This window comes from Sphaerodactylus townsendi, linkage group LG05 (genome assembly GCF_021028975.2).
Source record: "Sphaerodactylus townsendi isolate TG3544 linkage group LG05, MPM_Stown_v2.3, whole genome shotgun sequence".
Lineage (NCBI taxonomy): Eukaryota > Metazoa > Chordata > Lepidosauria > Squamata > Sphaerodactylidae > Sphaerodactylus > Sphaerodactylus townsendi.
The window spans coordinates 71,920,928-71,946,291 of NC_059429.1; the positions used below are offsets into that span (position 1 = coordinate 71,920,928).

The 25,364-nt window shown below is 42.4% G+C and overlaps 1 protein-coding gene across 2 annotated transcripts; it reads right to left on the bottom strand.

Moving 5' to 3' along the window:
• Nucleotides 1-81: 81 nt before the first annotated feature.
• LOC125432900 (fatty-acid amide hydrolase 1-like) lies at nt 82-24,633 on the bottom strand. 2 transcript variants are annotated; one of them, XM_048497032.1, is made up of 15 exons: nt 24,129-24,633; nt 22,373-22,486; nt 21,795-21,938; nt 19,853-19,986; nt 12,650-12,856; nt 12,502-12,542; nt 11,616-11,740; nt 10,260-10,385; nt 9,860-9,957; nt 9,186-9,285; nt 7,228-7,268; nt 6,435-6,474; nt 4,989-5,097; nt 1,080-1,225; nt 82-984 (listed from the first exon to the last, which is right to left on the bottom strand). In XM_048497032.1, exons 1-15 carry the CDS (start codon nt 24,297-24,299, stop codon nt 856-858), a joined length of 1,725 nt encoding a protein of 574 aa, XP_048352989.1. In that variant the 5' UTR covers nt 24,300-24,633; the 3' UTR covers nt 82-855. The 2 variants fall into 2 exon arrangements, with proteins under 2 accessions (XP_048352989.1, XP_048352988.1); XM_048497031.1 differs by having other exon boundaries at nt 10,248-10,385.
• Nucleotides 24,634-25,364: the final 731 nt, after the last annotated feature.

Sequence of the window (25,364 nt, forward strand, 5' to 3'; positions counted from 1 at the left end):
ATCAAATGGCCATAATATCTCCACTCTCCCCCACCCCCGTCCCAAACATAACTTGGCCACATGGAAATAAAAATGAATAAATGAAGGACAATTTTTAAACATACATTTATATTTTACATTGCACCAATTATTCACAAACAGAATAAAGTCCATTTCATAATTTTTTAAAGGCTACAGTTTAGAAAATGGTAACATGTTCTTTGAACTGTATGGAAATATTTTAAATGAATAAAAAATGCCTGTCTCTAAAAATCTAATCTAATTAGGGTTACAAGAGCACCTTTTAGGACTTTGAATAGTGGCCAAGGAGAAAGAGGAATGCAGAGGCAGAACCTAAACAAACAGGTGCCCTGTCAAATTGAAGTTCACCAGCAAGCTTGGGAAACTATATTAGTCCCATGTGGCTGAGTGACTTATTATCTGTGTGTGTGTGTGTGTGTGTGTGTGTGTGTGTGTGTGTGTGTGTGTGTGTGTGTGTGTGTGTGTGAGTGAGTGAGTGAGTGAGTGAGTGAGTGAGTGAGTGAGTGAGTGAGTGAGTGAGTGTGAGTGAGTGAGTGAGTGAGTGAGTGAGTGAGTGAGTGAGGTCCTTACATTCTTTCCACTCCACTCAGAATTAGATTCTTTAGTGTGCGGACGAAGCAGGCAATCACTCCCTGCCTCAGCATTTGGGGCTGTGTCAGACAGCAGCTGCAGTTGCATAGACTGCAAGGACCCTTTGTCAGAAGCATTCACAAAGGGACAAGTGACCATGGGACCACTGATGCACTTTCACTGTTCATGAGGCAACGATGTTCTTAAACCATTTGATCAAAGACAGCACCAAATTCCAGAGGCCTGTTTTATGCAACATCACATTCAACACTTCCTTTGTTTTTCTTGGGTCAGCTTCTCCACCTCTTTCATGAACCGGAGGCACAGCTCATCCTGCCAGGGCAAAGCCACACACTGGACAGCCACAGGGAGTCCTATTGCTCCTGCTGCTGCCTGCAAGGAGAGAACAGGGGGAGAGGAATTTTTCATAACAAGTGGCAAACAAGGTTGCCAGCAAGTGTCATTGCCAAGAAGGTTGGGCGATATACCTTCTTTAAAGTCCTGTCCCATATATCATCGTAGTGGCCTCTGAGAGTTTTCAAATCCTCCTCATCTTTCGCTGTCACTGTCGTGACCGGCACAACTCCAGCAGGGAAGTCCAGGAAGTTATATAAGATCGTGTAACTTGCCCCCACTGTGCAGATATAAAAAAGAGACACACACCCCCCACACACAATGCAATAAGCATAATTTTAAAAAGGAAAAATTGGGGAATCTGATTATTCCTGCACTGTATTTGCAGCAGGCAGTTTCATAAGGCAAATCTCATGACCCATCACTACAAACCCTAGAAGACAAACTGTTACCCTGTTTTTAGAAAATAGATAACTGTAGATAAACAAAGAAATACAGTGCCACAATGAACACTTATATTAAAGGGTATTATTGCAGTTCTAAGACTGATTCTTTTTTTGCTGCTGGAATTTACAACAGGAATTAGCTGCTCCTAGGAGGAAAAGAACTATTCATTCATTTATTTTATTATGTTTCTATACCACCCCTCTCCTTTTGGGCTCAGAGCAGTTTCCAACTGACCATACAATATTATTTAATGTACGATAAATATGATGCAATCAACAATTTAAGACCACACAATTTCTACACAAATCCTGTTGGCGATAACATATCCAAATTCAATAAGAACTAAGGATCAGAGAGGGTCAGAGAAGGGGGGAGGCCTAAGATAGTAACCTTCGCCACCTCATCTATATGCCTTGGAACAGCTGTCTTACAGACCCTGCATCAAATCCCACAGGGCCCAGGTCTCACTAGACCAGGGGTAGGGAACCTGCGGCTCGAGAGCCGCATGCGGCTCTTCTGCCCTTGTACTGTGGCTCCACGAGCCGAGCCGCCGGCTTCATCCTTGCCCGCCCTGCAGGCAGTGGGGTGGGCGCATCCATGCGCTTCTCAGAATGAGTGGAGTAAAAGGTAAAAAAAACCCCCTATATATATAGTGTTATTTTTATTTTAAATGTCAAAAATTATTTGCGGCTCCAAGTGTTTTCTTTTCCCATGGAAAACGGGTCCAAATGGCTCTTTGAGTGTTAAAGGTTCCCTACCCCTGCACTAGACAAAGCGTTCTACCAGGTTGGAGCCAGGGCTGAAAAGGCCCTGGCCCTGGTCAAGGCATGTTGGACTTCCCCTGGACTAGAGACCACAAGTAGATTCTTGATTGAGGATCAAAGTATCCTTCAAGGGACAGAACAAAAGAGATGGTCCTGTAAATACACTGGCCCCAGGCTGTTTAGGGCCTTGTACATTAGAATGAAAACCTGGGACCTAACCTGGTACTCCACCTGGAGCCAGTGTAGCTGGCAGAGCACAGGATGGATATGTGCCTGCCACGAGGTTCCAGTAAGGACCCTCACTGCTGCATTTGGGAGCAGTTGGAGTTTCCAGAGCAGGTCCCAAGGTAGCCTTGAATAAAGCAAGTTACAGTAATCTCATGCTCCTTTAAATTCACTCTACACTTTCCAATGTGCAATGAGAGCTTTATTTCATGATTGCTCTTAGAAGCTGCCAAGCAGAGGATTATGTAGGTTATGTAGGATTTTAATTATGTACAACAGTGTTAAGCTGATTTTAAAGTTTTATATTTAACTTTTTATGCCAATAATGGTAACAATGATGATGATGATGAATATGCTTGAAAGAAGTTTCTCTGCTGTGACTTTCCATAAGATCAGAAGAACTGAATAGGAAGCCACTTAACAAATGTCATGACTACCCTGCGGCACACCCATAACATTGAAGGGATTATTAGTAACACCACAGCACCTGCACCATGGAAGCAGCCATTGAGTCCATTTAAGAAACAAGAGAAAGTTTGAATTGATGGTGTTTATGTTATGCTTCGCTCTCACCAGAAGAGTCAGAGCAGTGGTCCTCAACCTTCCTAATGCCGCGATTCTTTAATACAGTTCCTCATGTTGCGGTGACCCTAACATTTATCCATTTTACAGATGGAGAACACTGATGCAAAGAGTCTTAGGCGACCCTTATGAAAGGGTCGTTCGACCCCCAAAGGGGTCCCGACCCCCAGGTTGAGAACCGCTGAGTTAGAGAGTTATGAATGCTTCAAAGTGAAAGCTGGGATGGGAGAATGTTTCTTCCAAACCAAACTGCACTTTTCCCACTGACAAAACAATCTCAAACTCACTGATGAATTACATGTTATTAGCCTGGTTGGCTGGGATGGGTCAAGGAGAGAACAGCAGAGACTCCATCACAGTTGATGAAAAGGGAGCTGAGTCAGCTACATTCATAGCAAGTCTCAGGGAAAAGTTATCAAGAAATTCTATTAATAGTTACACCTCTGAACCATTAGAGAAAGAACCTTATTCTGGGCCCTTTGTGGCTATTTGTGTCAAGCCAGGAAGGCCTGGTTATTTAGATATAGGATGCAAAAAAATGCTCTCTGTGGGAGGGTGTCGTTCTGACCACCTTGAAAGAGGAGATCATTCGATTCCTCCTGACAAAGGTATTCCTGGATCCCAGTAACCCCAAGCAAATACTCTCCAGTGGCCAATGTTCCATTTTTGAGCAAACTGTTTCAGCGGTGACTGTGCAGCTTCAAGGAGGAGATGGATTATCTAAAACTCAGGTCTGAACCCAGGCCTAGTTTGTGACAGAAAGGGCCTTGGTTGCCCTGACTGATGACCTTTACTGGGAGACTGATGGGGAAATTAATCCATGTTGATTCTTCTGCAGTGTTCAGTGCCAGCAGTCATGGTATCCTTCTGGAGAGGCTGGCTGAGTTGGGAGTGGGAGCTACCCTAATTTGGTGGTTTCACTATTATTTGACCAATCATTTCCAGAAAACATTCCCAGGGACTGCTGCTCAACCCCATGGCATTTATGCTACAGGGTCCAAAAGGATACCATCTTATCCTCCATGCTGAATCCTCTAGGAGACATAATCAGGGGTTTTGGAGTAAGGCGCCTCCAACATGCAGATGACACCCAGCTCCTTATCAGATAAGTTAGGTGGGTCTGCCTGGAGATTTTTTATTTATTTTTGGATTTATATCCCACCCAATCCCCGAAGGGCTCTAGGCAGGTTACAATAAGCTTCGAACATGAAAATATGGCTCTCAGCTCAAACTGGCTGAACACATCATTAACAACCAGCGACCCATGCTGGGAAATGATACTCTTCTCACAGTCAATGGGAGGCAAACCTTTTCTTGCCCAAAGACAATCTCCAACTGGGGCCTGCAACATGGGGCTGCCTTTGAAAACAGTTTGGAAATTTCAGCTCATCCAAAATGGCCAGGCTATTGTTGGGGGTGGGGGGGTGGGGGTACAGGGCCCATATCACCCCTGTACTGAAAGATCTGCGCTGGCTGCACATTTGTTTCAAGGCAAATTTCAAAGTTCTGGTTCTTATCTTCAGAGTCCTAAATGGCTTGCAGCCAGGGTACCGGAAGGACTGCCTCCTCTTCCCATATTGTCCAGTCTGTCTGTTAAGATCTGCCGTAAAGGCCCCGTCCTGAGCACGCTACCTTTAGAGGTAATGTGGGTGGCAACCAGAAACAGACCTTTTTAGTAATGGCAGCTTGTTTGTGGAATGCCCTTCCCCTTGAGACTCACCTGGCATCGGCATTGCTCTCTTTTAGGCCAAAATGTTTCTATTCACTCAGGTTTTTAATGAAGGGGTAACATTTTTAATCTGGAAATTTATTTTAAGTTGTCTGAGGTTTGTTTTTATAGTCCATATTTTTATGCTGGGCTTTTCCTGAAGCTGGCTTTTAATTGAAATTTTAATATTTAATTTATTACTTTTATTAATAGTAAGATTCCTGGAGAGGTGGCATGAAACTTTTCTTAATGCTATGGAAGTTCTCTAGTGGACACCAATGGCTTCTGCCAGTTCAATTTCCTCTTAAGTACGGTACCTGATATTTTCCCTGGAAACCCAATCTTAAAAGCTGGACCCAGGGCAGGACAAAGCACCACATCCAAATTGAGCCTCTTCCATTCAGCAATGAATTCATGGCAGTATTCCTAAAACAAGAAAGCACAGGACAAGTATTCTTCAGCACATCAGGCAGCAAGCAGGAATGTTACTAGGACAAGCATCATAGTTCCTCTCCCACGACAATGAAGAAAATGAGATTTACCATAGCCAATAGATTGAGCAAGCGCATAAAATAAAGACTCCCCAAGAAGTCACAATCTAGAAGGCAAAGATCAGTAGTAAGAATGTAATGCAGAGTTTAATAGGGAGGGGGCGCTCCCCCCCCAAACACACACACAAGCAGGGTAGGGGAGAGGTGGAGAAGTCAAACTCTGATGACAAAAATTCAGAGAGTTTGATGCAGTTCATGTTTTAATTAAATAGAACATAAGAACTAGCCTGCTGGATCAGACCAGAGTCCATCTAGTCCAGCTCTCTGAAACTCGCAGTGGCCCACCGGGTGCCTTTGGGAGCTCACATGCAGGAGGTGAAAGCAATGGCCTTCTGCTGCTGCTGCTCCTGAGCACCTGGTCTGCTAAGGCATTTGCAATCTGAGATCAAGGAGGATCAAGATTGGTAGCCATAGATCGACTTCTCCTCCATAAATCTGTCCAAGCCCTTTTTAAAGCTATCCAGGTTAGTGGCCATCAACACCTCCTGTGGCAGCATATTCCAAACACCAATCACACATTGCGTGAAGAAGTGTTTCCTTTTATTAGTCCTAATTCTTCCCCCCAGCATTTTCAATAAATGCCCCCTGGTTCTAGTATTGTGAGAAAGAGAGAAAAATTTCTCTCTGTCAATATTTTCTACCCCGTGCATAATTTTATAGACTTCAATTATATCCCCCCTCAGACGTCTCCTCTCCAAACTAAAGAGTCCCAAACGCTGCAGCCTCTCCTCATAAGGAAGGTGCTCCAATCCTTCAATCATCCTCATTGCCCTTCTCTGCGCTTTTTCTATCTCTTCGATATCCTTTTTGAGATGTGGCAACCAGAACACAGTACTTTTTGAGATGTGGCAACCAGAACACAGTACTCCAAGTGTGGTCATACCATGGCTTTATATAAGGGCATGACAATCCTTGCAGTTTTGTTATCAATTCATTTCCTAATTATCCCCAGCATAGAGTTTGCCTTTTTCACAGCTGCCATGCATTGAGTTGACATTCCCATGGACGCCCAAATCCCTTTCCTGGTCTGTGACTGATGATGCTATGAGCCAATCACTAGATATCTTCGTATTATACTTTTGAACAAACAGATTAGAGTGTTCTTAGTTGTGCCTGGAACATCTGTTGTCCGATACTGGTGAAGATTATAGTAGCATTTCCACTATGCTTTACAAAACATTACCTAGCAAAGAAACCATTTTCAAAAATTACCTCAACTTCAGTATGAAGTTTCCAAAGCTGATTGACAGACCTGAAATATCAATGAATAGAAAATAATGAAAAGGTCATTACGGCAGAATTACTGCTTTCCTACTTATATTTGTAGTTGGAATGGAGTTACTGAAGCATGTTCACAAGTCAGCATTTGCAAAGTTGTGGGAACTGAGCTAATGCAGCATCACTTGTTAACTCTCCTGTGTACAAATTCCACCTTTGCCCCCACTGATTCCCTCTTGCAAATACCACACCCGCATTGGCCTTCCACTGGACCAGGGATCCCAGGTTTCTCTTCAGCCTTCACCAAAAAGAGTTATGATGGGATTCAGGTGCCAGATTGAGCACAAACTATGCTCGAACATTGCTTATTTAAGATCACATCATGAAGGCTGGCAGCCTGCCCCACTGCTTCCCTTTCTGCACTCTCCTCTCTCAAGTTCAGGTAGATTTTGATATGATTATACTTTCAAAACAAGCAACTTTGCCACATGCATTCTATTGCAGTAAAACTGCACAAAGGCTTCCACCGCATGCCTGCCTGACATCTGGAACTATCTCAGGCATTAGTAGAATGAAACAACACCACAAAATAATTCCGGTTATTCTCTCTAGTCCTGGACATGCTCATTTACATCTCCTGCTACTGCAGTCAAAAAGGACCATGCAGGGAACTGGCTGGTGGAACTATGATTGCTTTCCAACTTGCTACATCTAACTGAAAGATATGTATCCAATGCAGGATATAGAATTCTAAGAATTATGCCTTTAAGTCTGCAGCACATCTTACTTCTCCTTCATGCTCCTCAGGGATTTTGACATACGAGGACTCTAAGGAAACAAAAGGAATTTAAACTGAAAATCAAAGTCTGCAAATTTTTAAGTTTAAATAGGAACATACCTGCTGGAACAGGCATTGCATGTTTCTCTCCCTAAGACCCCAAATCACCAGTAATTTACCCTGGTACAGTTATGCTGATACAGTTTACTACAACTAATGGCACACTATTCACACCTAATTGATCAGCATAACAAGGAGGTGTAGAATTTTGCCTTGAAATTGGAGCCAAAGATTTTCAGGAATCCATAGGCATAGAAGCCCATTTTTCTCAGGCTAAATCGTGCCCAAACCATGGGTTAAAGGATTTGCTCCCACTCAAACCCTGCGAACAGGAGCCTGGAATAAATGCCAGAAATGATCAGAAGTAATCTGCATATTATCTTAGAGAATAAGAACACAAGTAGGTAAGAGAATAGCAGAAACTTTGATTGGAAAGCCATGTGCAATGCTTTAAGATGCTAGAGGCTCTTTTGGCAGGATGTAATAGTTCATGTAGTTTGCTAAATAACAAAAGGAACATACTCCTGCAAACTTCTCTGACCACGGCAGGTAGTTGAATATCCCTCCTGACAAACTAAGGTAGCACAAAGAGGTAATTTTGCTATAATTATGCTGGATAGCTTTAAGTTTCCTTGATTTCCATGTGAATTTAAGCTAATTCATGGGTGGGTCCTACTGAAAACAATATCTGAGAATAAAAATTCACAAGAGACATGAATTTTCCTCTGCTGCCGCTAAAGAAAGCAGTCAGATAAATTTGCAAGATATTTGGCATTTTATTTTATTTTAAAAACAAACAAAAAGGAGCACAGTTAGTCATGGTGGGGAAATCAAAACTGGATTTCCAGCCAGGTGTGCCTGAGGTTAGGCAGCAAAGAGTGGGGGAAGACAAATTCCTTGCCCCAACCTTATTTGCAGCCAAGGCACATACTCCTCGAGAGTAGTTCAACTATGCCCAGATCAAACAACACAAACACACCTTGCACTCCTCAACAATCCAGAGATTCTTTAACTGAGCACATGTAGCTGCTTTGTCCACTGGTCCATTTAGCCCATTATGGTCGGCTCTGGCTCCAGAGTCTTAATTAGAGGGTGTCTCTTCCATCACAGTTGCATCATAGATCCTTTAGCCAAACCTGGGACATTCTGTATGTCAAACATGTGCTCTAACACTGAGCCATAATTGTGCAGAAGCACACTGCACCTCCCTCTCCCTTCAAAATGTTCAAGTATTGTTAACAGGTATTCAAAAAAGATCCTATTCTATCATAGTATTTGCCAATTTGACATTGGCAGAGTTCTATCTTGAAGCACACAACACTTGTCCTCAAGCACACTTAAAGGAAACTCCTGGCACAATTACTGAGAGGACGCCTTGGCTGCTGACTAGCAGTCTCCCTTCCAGATCTAAGCAAGATGAAGCAAGCGCCTGGTTCAGCCTTGAGCAATGACCTGCCAATCCTGCAAGCCTACGCTGCTGCCTTGTTAGTCTCTCACCACCCAGCCACCTCCTTGCTTTCACCATGAGTGAATTGCACAGTTTTGCCACTGCAGTTTCCAAACAATCATGCCAAGCTTTGCATTTTTATATAGCACTTTTACATAACACCTTTAAATGAGAAAAAAGCCTTATTCTTTCCTGTTCAATTCAAGTGATTTCAGACAGGAAATTGATTTTCTCTTGGATTTAGCAGCTTTTTAAAAATGACTAGAGCCCCTTTGAGATGAGGAAGCAAGTTACTGACATGTATCAGTGACATCTCTTATAATCATTAAGGGGGCTGCACACTGGAATTGTTTCCATTTTAACAGAACTCCTCTCTCAAAAAGGGTCAGCACAACTTTGTAGACATAACAACCACTGGTTGCTCTTATTCCAGAAAAAACACAATGAAAGCAAGTCTTACTATTGCTCTGACGATCCAGGATAGGAAGCTTTTCAACCAACCAGGTAACTTTACCATAAGCAGAAACTCCTTTATATTGGGATCCGCAGACTCCCCTTGGCTGAAAGATAACAAGCCAAGATCAGTACGTTTCACAGTGCCAGTTATGTTCTTAATCCTTGTGCCTTCCCCTCCCCCTTGAAGATAACATAAAACATCACAAAGCTGTCCTCCAGAAAGTATAGATCCCTATTGTCATCCCACACATCCAGATCTTGTTCCAAACAGTGGCCAGCCAGAAGCTTCTAAGAAACCCACAAACAGTGTACCATAAGGGTATACTGTTGCATCCTATGGACCTTTTTGCCAAAGGAACACCAGAATCTTGCACAAAACTCCTAACAAGGAAACAACAAAAGTTTCATGCAATTCAATTTGGTTTGCAGCAGCACAAGTCAATGTTCTGTCCTCCTACTTAAGCTAATTCACAAGCTTACTGTTGTCAGTTCAATGGTTTTCCAGAACTGGAAGGCTCAGGACTTTGATCACTTGTATTACCACCATGCTAAAGTTAATAGAAAACTTAAGCAATAAGGAAAGAAGAGGCATGTTTCTTTGCCTATAAAAAGAGCCAAATATCAAGTCTTCTTCTCTTATTTACACACACAAACCACATACAGAGTTTAAAGACTTACAAGCTTTCTAGAAAGGTAGTACCACCATCAGCAAACAATCCCGCTGGCACAAGGGTGCTCATAACATGTTCTATGTTTAAGGGCTTGAAGGGCACCAACTAAAAAAGGAATTTAAAAAATATCAGAATTTGTGTCATGCTCATGACCTATGAGAACACAGTTGAACTAGCCACAAATAGCTTTATTTATGATTTAAGGAAGCAAAGAAGCCAAGGCACATGCTAGAGGGGAAAATCACTAAACCTCAGATGATGCAGAACTCTTTTTTCAGATAGGCAGTTATGAAGAACATCTTTTCTTGGTTACAGTGACTGTCCTGCCCTTCTTTCCATCACTCAAACTCTGCTCCATTCCTGAGAGGAACAGGGAAACGGTTAAAAAGACAAACCATGTGACGCACCGTGTGGCCAGCCTTCTCCAGGAGGTGCTTGGTTTCCAGAACAGCCCGCTTCATGGAAGGGCTTGGCACTGTAAACGAATCAGTGGTATAGTATCCTATTCGGAGGGGTTGAGAGCTGGAATACACCTAGAACAATAAAAGATGGGAAAAGAACACTTTGGACATACTTCCCCCCCAACAGCATTAATCACAGTGGGCTCTTGAAAAACAAAAACAATAAATCAAAGTCCATGTAACCTTCCAATTACGACAAGTGACATAAAAGTGACTTTAGAATGTATTTTGAGTCACTCAGACACCCTCCCTACAGCAAATGCATCTGTGTAAAACTACCTGTAACAATAGCAAATTAATCTTTAAGCACCCTTCTACCAACTTGGCTGGCTGATGGAAAAGAATGTGGATACAGTGTCAGCGCTTCTCAATTACATTAGCACGAAGGTACTCTTGTCTTCTAGTCTTAGTTGATGCAGCTACACAGACCCATGCATTTGTAGACTCAAAAGCTGACTTGCATTATAGGAAAAAGAAAGAGATGGACTCTTCTTTAAAAAGGACCATGCATTCCCACTCCTGTACTGCATGAAAGCATCCCCTTTGCCAGATGCCACTACGGCAAGGTGGATTACCTGCTCTTTAGAAGTAACATTGAAAGTAACTGCCATGGAGTAAAAGCTCCATGTAAGAAGCCAGTAGGGGTGACCAAGGATCATTGGAGAGGACTGCTTCATTCAAAGGACACTATACGAAACCACAAGTATACTGCAGATCTGTTCCCCCTCCTGAGTTGCCTCAATAACTCACAGCTGGAAAATGATATGATATCTCTGTATTAGCATTCCCCCTTCCCCAGCTGTTGTTCGCAGAGAAATGAGAATGCAAAAATGTCTCATCCGAGGACACACAGGAGGGAACTGGGCCAAAGCAGCACTCACAGGTGTAGTTTGTCTGAGCTGGATATCTGTATACAAACTGATGTGTGAAAATAAATCCTCTCAAGACCAGGATCCAAGGATGTGCTGCACCCCGCAACTCCAGCTGCTGTTTTAAATAGGCTGCTGGTGTTTTATGGTGCTTACAAGTGATATCACTGGGTGAATGCTCTTTCATTCTCAGTTCAACAAGTCTTGATGCGGTGGTCATGAGGGGAGGTTAAAAATATAGAGGGCATTTATTCTTGAATATCCCTCACAGAGTCACCCAGTGCAATTTGCTTTTGGCTATGGAAAGCCTACTACTTTAAGAGGATACTGAGAGAATTCACTAATTGTTCCTTATTTCCATACCTTCCATGAGCAAGAAAAAAGTCTTGTTTTTGCCCCAAAGCTATACTCCGCCCCCACCCCAGTCTCTCACCTTCTCATTGAAGGGAAGAGGAGCAACTGTGGGGTCCAGCTGGAACATTTGGTCACACAGGATGGCTCTTATGCACAGAACAAGACCATCAACATCCCTGGCCATTGGTCCTACTCCTGGACTAGCTGGAGGGAAAAAGGGGAACAATAGAGGCCTTGACAGTAGGATCAGTCGCACCACACATGCATTTCTGGGAACAAAGTGAGATGGACATGTTTATCACAATCCCAGAAAACAAATCATTAGCCTGTGTTAAAAGTATTTCTGTTTTTCTTTTGTTGTATTTTATATTGTTTATTTTAATTATTTTATAATCTGTCTCTTGTAGCCTTTTGTGAAGTTGAAAAATAGAATTTAAAGCTCAAATGCACCTAAAAAGAATTTACCCCAAAAGAATATGGCCCTAGGTGTAAACAGTTCCCCCTTAAAAAAAAGATTATACCCGAAAGGTTTTTTATGACCATACATGACTATAACTTGCATGCAAACGTAAGATGAACTCTTTTTCTGGACTGCACGTGTGAGATAAAACTGTAAGGTAAGCAGGGTAATAACTAAACTTATAATGCTCAGGAAGAACTAGCTCCCAATCTTACCCCCCACCCATTATTAATTGTCTTGCTATCCAAGGCTCTTTATACCATCTTCCCTGACTGAACTGCTTATTTTAAAATAATTCAATTTAAAGCTTTTGTATACAACAGGATATCCCCATCGATGCCATTCTGTGCTCTTTGGAGAAACAAGGAAGATAAATTAGACAGATAAACCTAAATGGATTCTGCCTAGAATCCATCAAGGTAAGCAGTTACAGACCAAGAGTGCTACCCTGCCACATTCATCCCTTATCAACCCCAACTACATGAAAACAAATGATATCCCTCACCTGATTTTTGCCCACGGATGCTGGGTACAATTCCTCTTTTGCTATGAAAGACCAAAAATAAAGAAACATTTAGCAAAAATCCTCAGGTTTCCAGGTTTCAACACCAATGCTTAGGGTAAGATTTAAAGGGTCTAACATGACACAGTACCTGATTCTGTTGCCTGTGGCTTTGAATCCACAAATTCCACAGAAAGCAGCTGGAATGCGAATGCTCCCTCCTACATCTGTGCCAATGCCGAGGATAGAGCCTCCACTTTTAATAAGGGAAGCTTCCCCTCCCGAAGAACCACCAGGGGTTTTCGTGTGATCCATAGGATGCACCGTCTGCCCAAAGATCAGATTGCTGCAGTCATAGCTGAAATGGGAGAGTGAACACAACCAAAGATCAGTCAGGACTACTTCATGTCCTTTAGACCCCTAGATAGGAGACTTACCTACCCAACCCTACCCATGCTGTGCTGCCAGAGGTCTGATCATGTGTCGCCTTCAAACACTATGCACTAATTCTCTTTTTAGCATTAAGGGCTGTGAGGGAACAGAAACGGGAAAAAAGCATGCTATTATTCCTAGAAAGCCACCCAACACTTTCCAATTACTTCTTGGTTAACCTGGAAGTAGTTAAACACAGGGTGTGCTGGGGTTTGGTCTGAACTCCATTTTCAATGCTCAAACAGCCCTGAAACATGTGCAGAGTGCCACTTGCCTCGGTACTGTGTAATTAACCATAATCTCTCTCAAATTAAGGGAAACAACTGCCAGGCCACCTCAGTTTTCATCATTCCTGGGGAATCTCTTACTTAGAAATTGGAAGCTATTAAGGGCATAGCAGGAATTTTTCCATCCCCCTAAGATGGAGTTACTATTGTAACTTGCTCTACGCAGGCCTTCCCTTGCACCTGATCCGTAAATTGAAGCTGGTCCAACATGTGGCGGCTTGTCTGCTCACAGGGGGTGCCTTTAGAGATCATATTTCACTTGTGTTGAGCTGCCTGCATTGGCTCCCAGTTGAATTCTGAATCATTTTCAAGGTGTTGGTGCTAACCTTTAAGGCCTTACGTGGCCTGGGACCCTTGTGCCTCCAGGACCATCTTACTCCACATGTCCCAGTTTGGCCTCTGCATTTGGCAGAGGCTAATTTGCTGGTGGTCTACGGCCCCTCAATGATGTGGCTGGCCTCCACCTAGGCCAGGACCTTTATGGCCCTGGCCCCTGCCTGGTGGAACTCTCTTCCTCCAGCTGTCCGAGCCCTGCGAGATTTTGGTGAGTTCCGCAGGGCCTGTAAGACCAAGTTTTCCACCAGGCTTTTGGAGAGGCCGGCCGCTTATGTGGCTCCTCCCCGCCCCCTTGGTGGTCTTTATAACATCTGTTGGACCTACCATTCCCCTCTTGGGAGGGTTTTAGCTGTCGGATGCCATATATTATATATATTGCATACTAGAACACTGTATGCTGTACATTTTAACAGGTTTTATCTATTTAATTTTAATAGAGCCTATATATACCTTATTTATAGTTATATTTTGTTTATGTCTTAAACTGTGCTCTATGTGTTATTTAAAATGTTGTACACTGCCCAGAGCCCTTTGGGGAAAGGGCGGTATATAAAACTAAATAATAATAATAATAATAATAATAATAATAATAATAATAATAATAATAATAATAATAATAATAATAATAATAATAATAAGAAGAAGAAGAAGAAGAAGAAGAAGAAGAAGAAGAAGAAGAAGAAGAAGAAGAAGAAGAAGAAGAGATAGGAACTGCTAACTGTTAAAAATATTTGTCCTCTGACAAAAATGGAGAAATTGTGTGTGTATATGTGTGAAGTGCCATCAAGTCACGGCCTACTTATAGCGATCCTGTAGAGGATGGAGAATTAAAGTGCACGTGCAATTTTAATAAGTGACTAGTGCTCTTATGAAAAGATTTAAAAACATACATGACATAATCAACATTTACAAAGACTCGAATACACAACGAAAGAACTGGTGGCAATTTACCAATTAGAAAAAGGTTGCGTTTAAGCACAAATGGGACATCTCCTGACCAGTGGTGGGATTTAGCAAGTTCGTACCACTTCGGCAGAACTGGTTGTTAAAATGGTGCTTGTAAACAACCAGTTGTTAATGTATTGTCGAAGGCTTTCACGGCCGGAATCACTTGGGTGCTGTGTGGTTTCCGGGCTGTATGGCCATGTTCTAGCAGCATTCTCTCCTGACGTTTCGCCTGCATCTGTGGCTGGCATCTTCAGAGGATCTGATGTTGGGAAAGCAAGTGGAGTATATATCTGTTGGAGTGTCCAGGGTGGGTGGGGAAACCTCGTCTGTGAGTAACAAAGGCGGCAACCAAAGGGTGTGCTAAAAGATGACAGGGAGATTGCAGAAAAGCTGAATGAATTCTTTGCATCTGTCTTCACCCAAGAGGAGGTGAGGAAAATTCCTGCACCTGAACCAAGCTTCTTAGGAGGCGAATCCGAGGAACTAACGAAGATAGTGGTAGACAAGGAAGAAGTTCTGGCAGCCATTGATAAACTAAATGCTACCAAATCCCCTGGCCCAGATTGCATTCATCCAAGAGTTCTTAAAGAGCTCAAGCATGAAATTGCTGATGTTCTCACTTTAATATGCAACTTATCCTTGAAATCAGGCTCCATCCCTGAAGACTGGAAGATGGCCAATGTCACACCAATCTTTAAGAAAGGAACTAGGGGGGACCCAGGAAATTACAGGCCAGTCAGTTTGACATCTGTTCCTGGTAAATTAGTAGAATCTGTCATTAAAGATAAAATTATAAAACATGTACAAAAGCAAGACCTGCTGAGAAAGAGTCAGCATGGCTTTTGCAGAGGCAAATCCTGTCTTACAAACTTACTAGAGTTCTTTGAGGATGTAAACAGGCATGTGGATAAGGGGGAACCAGTGGACATTGTCTACTTGGATTTCCAAAAGGCTTTTGACAAAGTTCCTCACCAGAGACTATTGAGAAAACTCAGCAATGAAGGAATAAGAGGGGAAGTCCTCCTATGGATTAAAAACTGGTTGAGAAACAGGAAGCAAAGAGTGGGTGTAAATGAGAAATTCTCACAATGGAGAGATGTAGGGAGTGGTGTCCCCCAAGGATCCGTATTGGGACCAGTGCTCTTTAACCTATTCATAAATGACCTGGAAGTAGGGGTGGGTAGCGTGGTGGCCAAATTTGCAGATGATACCAAATTATGTAGGGTGGTGAGAACCACAAAGGATTGTGAGGAGCTCCAAGCGGACCTTGATAAATTAGGTGAGTGGGCTAAGAAATGGCAAATGCAGTTCAATGTAGCAAAATGCAAAGTGATGCACATAGGGGCAAAAAATCCAAACTTCACATACACGCTACAGGGGTCAGTGCTATCAGTCACAGACCAGGAAAGGGATTTGGGCGTCTTAGTTGATAGTTCCATGGGAATGTCAACTCAATGCATGGCAGCTGTGAAAAAGGCAAACTCTATGATGGGGATAATTAGAAAAGGAATTGATAATAAAACTGCAAAGATTGTCATGCCCTTATATAAAGCCGTGGTGCAACCGCACTTGGAGTACTGTGTTCAGTTCTGGTTGCCACATCTCAAAAAGGATATTGTAGAAAAAGTGCAGAGAAGGGCAACGAGGATGATTGAGGGACTGGAGCACCTTCCTTATGAGGAAAGGCTGCAGCGTTTGGGACTCTTTAGTTTGGAGAGGAGACGTCTGAGGGGGGATATGATTGAAGTCTATAAAATTATGCATGGGGTAGAAAATGTTGACAGAGAGAAATTTTTCTCTCTTTCTCACAATACTAGAACCAGGGGGCATTCATTGAAAATGCTGGGGGGAAGAATTAGAACTAATAAAAGGAAACACTTCTTCACGCAACGTGTGATTGGTGTTTGGAATATGCTGCCACAGGAGGTGGTGATGGCCACTAACCTGGATAGCTTTAAAAGGGGCTTGAACAGATTTATGGAGGAGAAGTCGATTTATGGCTACCAATCTTGATCCTCTTGATCTGAGATTGCAAATGCCTTAACAATCCAGGTGCTCGGGAGCAACAGCCGCAGAAGGCCATTGCTTTCACATCCTACATGTGAACTCCCAAAGGCACCTGGTGGGCCACTGCGAGTAGCAGAGAGCTGGACTAGATGGACTCTGGTCTGATCCAGCTGGCTTGTTCTTATGTTCTTAACCAGGTCAATAGTTGAGGGCATCTGAATAGAAGTATGAGTAACAATGAAGACTATAGCCTGGGAGTAACCCTGTAGATAGCAAGGTCACTGGTGGGAGCATCTGAATAGAAGTATCCTGGCCTTTGTTTCTTTTGTCTATGGTCATCCTGTGTTTGTGTGGAGCTGGTTTGACACAGTCTTGACCCTAGTATTTTTCAACACTGGCAGCCAAGTTCTGTTCATTTTCATAGTTTCTTCCTTCCTGTTAAAATTGTCCATGTGCTTATGGATTTCAATTGCTTCTCTGTGTAGTCTGACGTAGTGGCTTTCAGAGTGGTCCAGAATTTCTGTTTTTTCAAATAATATTCTATGTCCAGGTTGGTTTATCATGTGTTCTGCTATTGCTGATTTTTCTGGCTGAAATAGTCTGCAGTGCCTTTCGTGTTCTTTGATACGTGTCTGTGCGCTGCGTTTGGTGGTTCCTATGTAGACTTGTCCACAGCTGCATGGTATGCGATAGACTCCTGCAGTAGCTAAAGGATCCCTCTTATCCTTTGCTGAACGTAGCATCTGTTGAATTTTCCTAGTGGGTCTGTAGATTGTTTGTAGGTTGTGCTTCTTCATCAGTTTTCCTATGCGATCAGTGGTTCCCTTGATGTATGGTAAGAACACCTTCCCTCTAGATGGCTCTTTATCTTCATGTGGCTTGTTCTTGGTCTTGCAGCCCTTCTGATTTCTGTATTAGAGTAACCATTAGCCTGTAGAGCCCTGTTTAGGTGATTCAATTCATCTTGTAGGAGGTGAGGTTCACAGATTCTGTTTGCGCGATGTACCAAAGTTTTTATGGTGCTCCTTTTTTGCCCTGGATGGTGATTGGAGTTTTTGTGTAGATATCTGTCTGTGTGAGTAGGTTTTCTGTATACTGTGTGTCCCAATTGCTGGTTTGGTTTGCGGATGACTAAAACATCTAAAAATGGCAGTTTTCCTTCATTTTCTTTCTCCATAGTAAATTGGATGTTTGGGTGGATCTTGTTGATATGGTCCAGGAACGTGTTTAGTTCTTCTTCTCCGTGGCTCCATATGGTGAATGTGTCATCCACATAACGGAACCATATGGTGGGCTTTTTTGGTGCTGTTTTCAGGGCTTGTTTCTCAAAATGTTCCATATAAAAATTAGCTATTACAGGGCTAAGAGGGCTACCCATGGCTACCCCATCTTTCTGTTCATAGTATTCATTATCCCACTGGAAGTAGCTGGTAGTGAGACAATGTTGAAACAGGGCTGTGATGTCTTTTGGGAATTTCTGGTTAATGAGTGTCATGGTGTCTGCTATGGGGACCTTGGTGAATAGGGACACCACATCAAAACTGATCAGTTTGTCATTGGGGTTGAGTTTGAGTTTGCTGATTTTTTCAATGAAGTGAGTTGAGTCCTTAATGTAATGTGTAGTAAGTCCAATATGGATTTGCAGTTGTGTGGCCAGAAACTGTGCCAAATCATATGTAGGAGATCCAATTGCACTCACAATAGGTCTGAGTGGAGTGGAGTCCTTGTGGATTTTTGGGAGTCCATAGAGTCTAGGAGGGTGAGCTTCAGATTTGCAGAGACGTTTGCGAATGATTGGATCAATTGAGGAGTTTTTAATCAAGGTGTTGGTTTTCCTGGTGATTTTGTTGGTTGGGTCCTGTTTTAACTTTTTGTATGTTGTGGGGTCCAAAAGTTGTCTGATTTTTTCTTTGTATTGGTCTGTTTCCATGATAACCATGGCATTACCTTTAACTGCTGGTAGAATAATGATTTCTGAATCAGAATTGAGATCTTTGATGGCTTTTCTTTCTTTCCTTGTTATGTTACTGGAGGGAAGTTTTGCCTTTCTCAGAATCCTTGCTGTTTCCCCTCTTACTTTGCTTCTTCCTCAGGGAGATGATAAATCGCTGATTCCACATTAGCGATGATGTTTTCCACTGGAATTCTGGTGGTGGTAACAGCAAAATTGCCTCCTTTTGCTAAGATGGATACTTCAGCCTCAGAGAGTTGCCTCTCAGAATTCCAGTGGAAAACATCATCGCATAAACCAACATAAACCAACCTGGACATAGAATATTATTTGAAAAAACAGAAATTCTGGACCACTCTGAAAGCCACTACGTCAGACTACACAGAGAAGCAATTGAAATCCATAAGCACATGGACAATTTTAACAGGAAGGAAGAAACTATGAAAATGAACAGAACTTGGCTGCCAGTGTTGAAAAATACTAGGGTCAAGACTGTGCCAAACCAGCTCCACACAAACACAGGATGACCATAGACAAAAGAAACAAAGGCCAGGATACTTCTATTCAGATGCTCCCACCAGTGACCTTGCTATCTACAGTGACCTTGCTATCTCCCAGGCTATAGTCTTCATTGTTACTCATACTTCTATTCAGATGCCCTCAACTATTGACCTGGTTGCCGCCTTTGTTACTCACAGACAAGGTTTCCCCACCCACCCTGGACACTCCAACAGATATATACTCCACTTGCTTTCCCAACATCAGATCCTCTGAAGATGCCAGCCACAGATGCAGGCGAAACGTCAGGAGAGAATGCTGCTAGAACACGGCCATACAGCCCGGAAACCACACAGCACCCAACCAGTTGTTAAATTATTTGAATCCCACTACCGGAACCGGTTGTAAATTATTTGAATCCCACCACTGCTCCCAACCTTTAAGGGCAATTATTCCCTTTGAAGAGCATAAGAGTATAAGTACCACACACGTGATTAATAGGTTGAAAAAAATCTCATTGTTGTAAGACTTAGATAGCTAATAATAGCTAATAATAATAGATAGTTGGCTTAGATAATCGTAAATAGTCTGCTGTAAAAATTGCTTTCATGGGTCCAACCAGTTTGAGAATCACGGTTTGAGAATTATGTTTTTGTGACAACTTCTTCAGTTGTGAACTGTAACTCCTGCTTACAACTTACAAGGTATAATTTCTGTTTTACTTCCGCACTACCTCCTTTGCAGCCTGTTGCTGAATTAACAGTGCTGAATTAACAGAGCAAGTTTCATGTTTAGGAAAGAAGGGCTAAACTAAACCAATCTCATGATGCCTAAAGATAGCTAATGAAGACAAATGTCCACACATGTAGTATAGCAAAAAAAGTTACAGGCTTACTTCAGCAAAGACTGAGGAACGTTAGTTTTGACAAATGGAATTGCTCCCTGTTGTTTTAACACCTGAACTACCACAGCATCTGCTGTTGCTGGTTTATGGAGACGCTTCACCAAACCCAGTGTGGAGTCATGGCCCTGGAGAGTGGCATAAAGAGAAATTGAACTTTCATAAAAAAACATTTCTTGCTGGGAAAATATATTCCAAACTATCAGCATATGCAAGTTTCCTCAAGAGGGCAAACAGTGACTCCCCTGAGACATTTCCTATCCAGACAATGATATGGGAGGAGTCTTAAATCCTGTTTCCAAGTGCCCTGTGATCCTAATCTGAATTGGGCCTATGCAAATCTGGGAACAAAGTTTCAAGCACAAGTCTGATTGACAGGAGCTGTGGAAAAGTCAGGGACATTGTTATGTATTAAGTAGCTCATGGCACAATGCCAGTTCTACCCTCCCCCCATCATTCCTACATTATTAAAAGCAGATTTCCCTCAGGGATTTTTATGAAAACTTGTTAATATATAGCTTACATTGTTCAAATTTCTTTGGTATAGTCCAGACAAGGTTACTTTAAAAGTGAGAGAAAAGAATTGAAGCTGGAGAAAATAATACTTCTCACCTATTTACCTATCACTTTTTTTACCCATCCTTCTTCCAGAGTTATAATTAGCATATGCTACAACCAGTTACCAATTTGTAATTGGTTGACTGACTGAACTCAAAGGGTGCTCATTAATAGCCCATCTTCATCCTGGAGAGAAGTGACTAGTGGGGTGCCACAGGGTTCTGTCCTGGGCTCAGTGCTATTCAATATTTTTATCAATGACTTGGATGATGGAATAGAGGGCATGCTAATCCAATTGACAGATAACACCAAATTAGGAAGGGTAGCTAATACCCCCGAGTTCAGAGTCAGAATTGAAAGTGAACTGGACAGATTAGAGAGCTGGGCCAAAACAAAGAAAATTAATTTCAACAGAGATAAATGTAAGATACTACACTTAGGCAGAAAAAAATGAAATGCACAGATATAGGATGGGTGACACCTTGCTTGACAATACTATATCATGCGAAAGGGATCTGGGAGTCTTAGTAGCCCACAAACTGAACGTGAGTCAGCAGTAAGATGCGGCAACCAAGAAAGCCAATGCGATTTTGGGCAGTATCAATAGGAGAATAGTGTCAAGATCAAGGGATGTAATTGTACCTCTCAATTCAGCATTGGTTAGACCTCACCTGGAATATTGTGTACAGTTCTGGGCACTGCAATTCAAGAAGGATATTGACAAGCTGGAATGGGTCCAGAGGAGGGCAACCAAAATGGTAAAAGGTGTGGAATCCATGCCCTACAAGGAGAGACTTAGGGAGCTAGGTATGTTTAGTTTGGTGAAGAGAAGTTTAAGAGGTGACATGATAGCCATATTTAGATATTTGAAGGGATGTCATGTTGGTAAAGGAGCAAGCTTGTTTTCTGCTGCTCCAGAGACTAGGACCATGATTAATGGGTTCAAGGTGAAGGAAAAGAGATTCCACATAAACATCCAGAAAAACTTCCTGACGGTAAGGGCTGTTTGACAGTGCAATGCACTACTTCAGGGTGTGGTGGAGTCTCCTTCTTTGGAGGTTTTTAAAGACAGGCTCAATGGCCATCTGTCAGGTGTGCTTTGATAGTGTGCTCCTGCATTGGTCGGCTTGACTTGATGGCCCTTGGGGTCTCTTCCAACTCTATGATTCTATGTAGATTTCCCCCTTTTTATTGTATCCTCACAACCACTCTATGAGGCAGCTTAGGCTAAGAATTGGAATTCTATCACCGCTGACTTGTGATCTAAGAATAATATCTGACAAGAATTATTTAAAAACTACCAGGAAAGATGCATACCCAACTACTGGTTTGCTACAGGAATATCCTGTACTTCATTCTATGAGGAACTTTAATGTACCTTGCAGTCAATGGAATCCTTTATGCTGACGGGAACCCCATAGAGCAAGCCTTTCTTCCCCTGGCTTTTCAGATGCAGAAGCTGGGATTCACTATTCTCCAGATAATCAGTCACACAGTTGATCTCTCTAGTCACATCCAGGGCCTAGGAAAAGCAGGAAAAGGCAAAATTCAGTTCAGAGCCATAATTTCCACCATCACAACACACACACGAACAGAATGAGGTTTGCTTTGCAAAAGCAGACAGTTTTCACTCCACAAATAAGCTTTGGACTATTCCAAATAATAAATCCCATGATTCTGAAAACTGGTCTTAAGGAGTACCCAGTCCAAAATCTGTAAAGTGTGTTTTGCTATGAACAGAAAAATAAGTCATCCGTTTGCAAGGAACAGTCTCCAGAATTTAGGGTATATGATTTGGGAAAATTCAACCTTTATTTTGGAATGTAGACCTGTTTAAATATCATCTGCATTTTTAGTTGGAGAACAAGGAACCATCAACTGCAACCAGGGAACTGGAAACCACCTGCAGTTTTATCAGTCTAAATCAGATTTGGTGATAAAGAAACTAGTTCTCACCTTGTCCATGTAAGTGCATAAGACAGTCTCAGGTGAGAGTGAGCCATCCCTGAGATTTCCACACAACTGAGGCAGGGTGAAAGCCAGTATCGGTGCTGGTTGGTGGCTGGGATTCTGAAGAAGAAATTTGCAATGGTTTACAGTGGTTGCTCCCACACTTTCCCACACAGAATTAAATAGAGAGATGTTTCAACAGAGCAGGAAGAGAACACCATGGTAGCTGATCTCCTCATGCAAACAGATGTGATTCAATGGAAAGAGCACTTGTTCTTGCTCCAAATGACACTTGCATTGTAAAACATATGATTTAAACGGGGCTGTAAATCTTGTATTTATGAGATATGGTATTTAGAACTGGACACAGAAGCAACATGAGTAGAGTGAAGAGTGTTTTAAGTGGTGGCTATCAGCCTGATCTTTGACCTGGAAGATCCTCAGATCCTTCCTTGGAAATGAGTTAACCAGATAGTCTTTGCCAGCTCAAACAGTCAGTTCATTATCTGTAAAATGCCAATAGGAGAAACTTTTTTTGGAAGGATTACTGGGTAGTCAAATGAGATGGGGATTGCTAAATGTTTCATACACCAATAATAACCTATCTGAATAACGGATTCTCTGAAGTGCCAGTTTCACTCTGCAACAGCACTTTTCTACTTTTTGTATATTGCTGACCTTCTGAAAGCATCAATACCTCTAATGTTTTAATCTGCAGCTAAGCCACATTTGGAACAGTGATATGAATAAGCCCTGCGATTTTCTGTGTAGACCTCAAGCCCCTCACTCATATCAACTCCTGTGCTCTGTCCAAAAGTGAAGAATGGTTCATCCACGAAAGTCCACAGTGTCAGTCCTAAAACTTTATTATTTGTTGCTTTACTAAAAATATGTATATCTCATCCTTCCTCATGGGTCAGTCAAGAGTACTGTCACGCAAAGAAGGCAGTCTCCACTTTAGTTGAGAGGGAATTAGATGGAGGCAGAGAGTGACATGGGGTAACTGGGATCTATAACCTATGTATACCAGGATAGTTTTGGGTGGAATCTCTCAAATGAGCAGGCAGTTGTAAAATTGAGATTTGTTTTATTACATCATCATCATGAAAAACATGAGAAGATCACTAAATACCACAATTTGAAAATCAAGATTCAGCGACTATGGCACGAACTAGCTGAGGTGATCCCAGGGGTACTCAGCACCCTGGGTGCCATTCCGAAAACACTATGGTGGCACTTGAAATGTCTTCAAATCGACAAAATCAACCTCAGTCACATTCGAAAGGCAGCCCTGCTGGAATCCACATGAATGCTACACCGTTACAACATCCTAGGCCTCTGGGTGAGGATAGAATTGGAATTAAACGTTAATAACAGGGGCAGCATAAGCAACATTTATTTGTTGGAAAACCACAGTATGTAAAGAATTAACCTACTGATTATAGATTGTAGGACAACATCCTATAAGGATAACTTTCAGTAGTTGCAGTGTCTCCCATCAATGCAATGATAAAAGCACTCCTGTCGAAATCCTCCTAAGTTTGCAAGGAGCCCTCCCCAGACTTGGATGCGTCCACTTTCATCACAGAATCTAGCTGCATTCGTCCGAGGGAAAAAGGATTCAGATAACTCCGATCCACTGGCTGTGGTAAAGAGCAAACGCGTCTGGCTCTGCGCCTTGAGGGAGGTCTGGAATTCCTCAGGCAATGATCCGTAACATCTTCACAGAAAATAGCCCTCTCCACCCGCACCCGCACGTTACCTGCTGCTTGAAGTTTCCAGCAGCCTTTTCCATTTGTTGCAGCGCGCGATCCCGCCTCCACCTCGCCTCCTGCATCTTCCTTTGGCCGGTCCTCCTCCTGCGCCAATTCAGGAGCAGGATCGTGACAGCACAGCAGCATAAAAAAGCGGAGACCAGGCTGGGATTCATCATCACGCTCTCGGGTAGCCAGGCTGCAATCTCACCTTCTTCAGCCGACGCCGCGAATAGAGCAGCTTCTGTCCTCAGCAAGGGCCGGTACAGGCACCCAGATGAACCGCCCCTGCAAATCCGGATTGGATTTTCAATACATTTGTGCGCCGGAAGTTGAGCAATTGCGTCTCTCTGAACCTCTGTTACCAGTTGAAGTAGTTTGATCGAATGCTGAAAACTTCACCAGAATTAGATGCACGCTCGCTGATCAGTCCACTTTACAGACTTCATTCAAACGCTGGGGCTTTCTGTGGGATGTACTAAAACGGATGACAAAATTGCCCTTTGGAAACAATGGGAAAGGCCCATTTGAAATAATGGGGATCAGGAATACCAATTGACTTGCAGAGACTCAATTGAAATACACTACAGCACAGAAAAGGTGGCAAAGAAAATGTGGAATGGATTTCAACAAAGGTCTCTGGACCCATATGGACTACAGTTACTGACACTGGAATGACAGCCCCCACAGTAGTGTGGTAGCTCCTGGGAACAGAACGTGCACTCTGGTACTGGAATGACAAGTCCCACAACGGAATGATCCCCATTATTTCAAATGGGCCTTCCAGCCTCCCCCATTGTTTCTCAAGGGCAATCCTGTCATTCCTTTTAGTACATCCTGCTTTTTGCTGTTATTACTAGCTAGAGATTGAAACACAACAAAGTGTATATGACAGTGTGCATGATGGGAAAGAGATCCAAAATTTACAAATTTTGGGGAGTGGAGAAGAAACCCAGATGACAAAGGCCAGATGTGTTTTAGGGAAAGTACTTAATATAATGGGGTTGAGTATCATTTTTTTTAACATAGGACCTGTTTTGGAAAATAAGACATAAGCATAAATATGGCATGACAGCACTGATAATTAATATAAAATTACCCTTATCAGGAGAGAGCAACGTATAAATTAATAATTAAATTAATAATTAAATTAATTTATTGGGCTTTTAGACCACTCTCCCATTATGACAGGCTCAGAGCACTTAACATCACTATTATGTATGTCAATAAAATATATAGATCAC

Excerpts from the sequence above, each read along its gene's own strand:
- LOC125432900 (XM_048497031.1), bottom strand. The coding sequence starts at position 24,299 with ATGATGAATCCCAGCCTGGTCTCCGCTTTTTTATGCTGCTGTGCTGTC. Across the intron at positions 12,543-12,649 it reads GCCACAGGCAACAGAATCAG|CAAAAGAGGAATTGTACCCA; the intron begins GTACTGTGTCAT and ends GGTCTTTCATAG. Across the intron at positions 6,475-7,227 it reads CTGAGGAGCATGAAGGAGAA|GTCTGTCAATCAGCTTTGGA; the intron begins GTAAGATGTGCT and ends TTGATATTTCAG.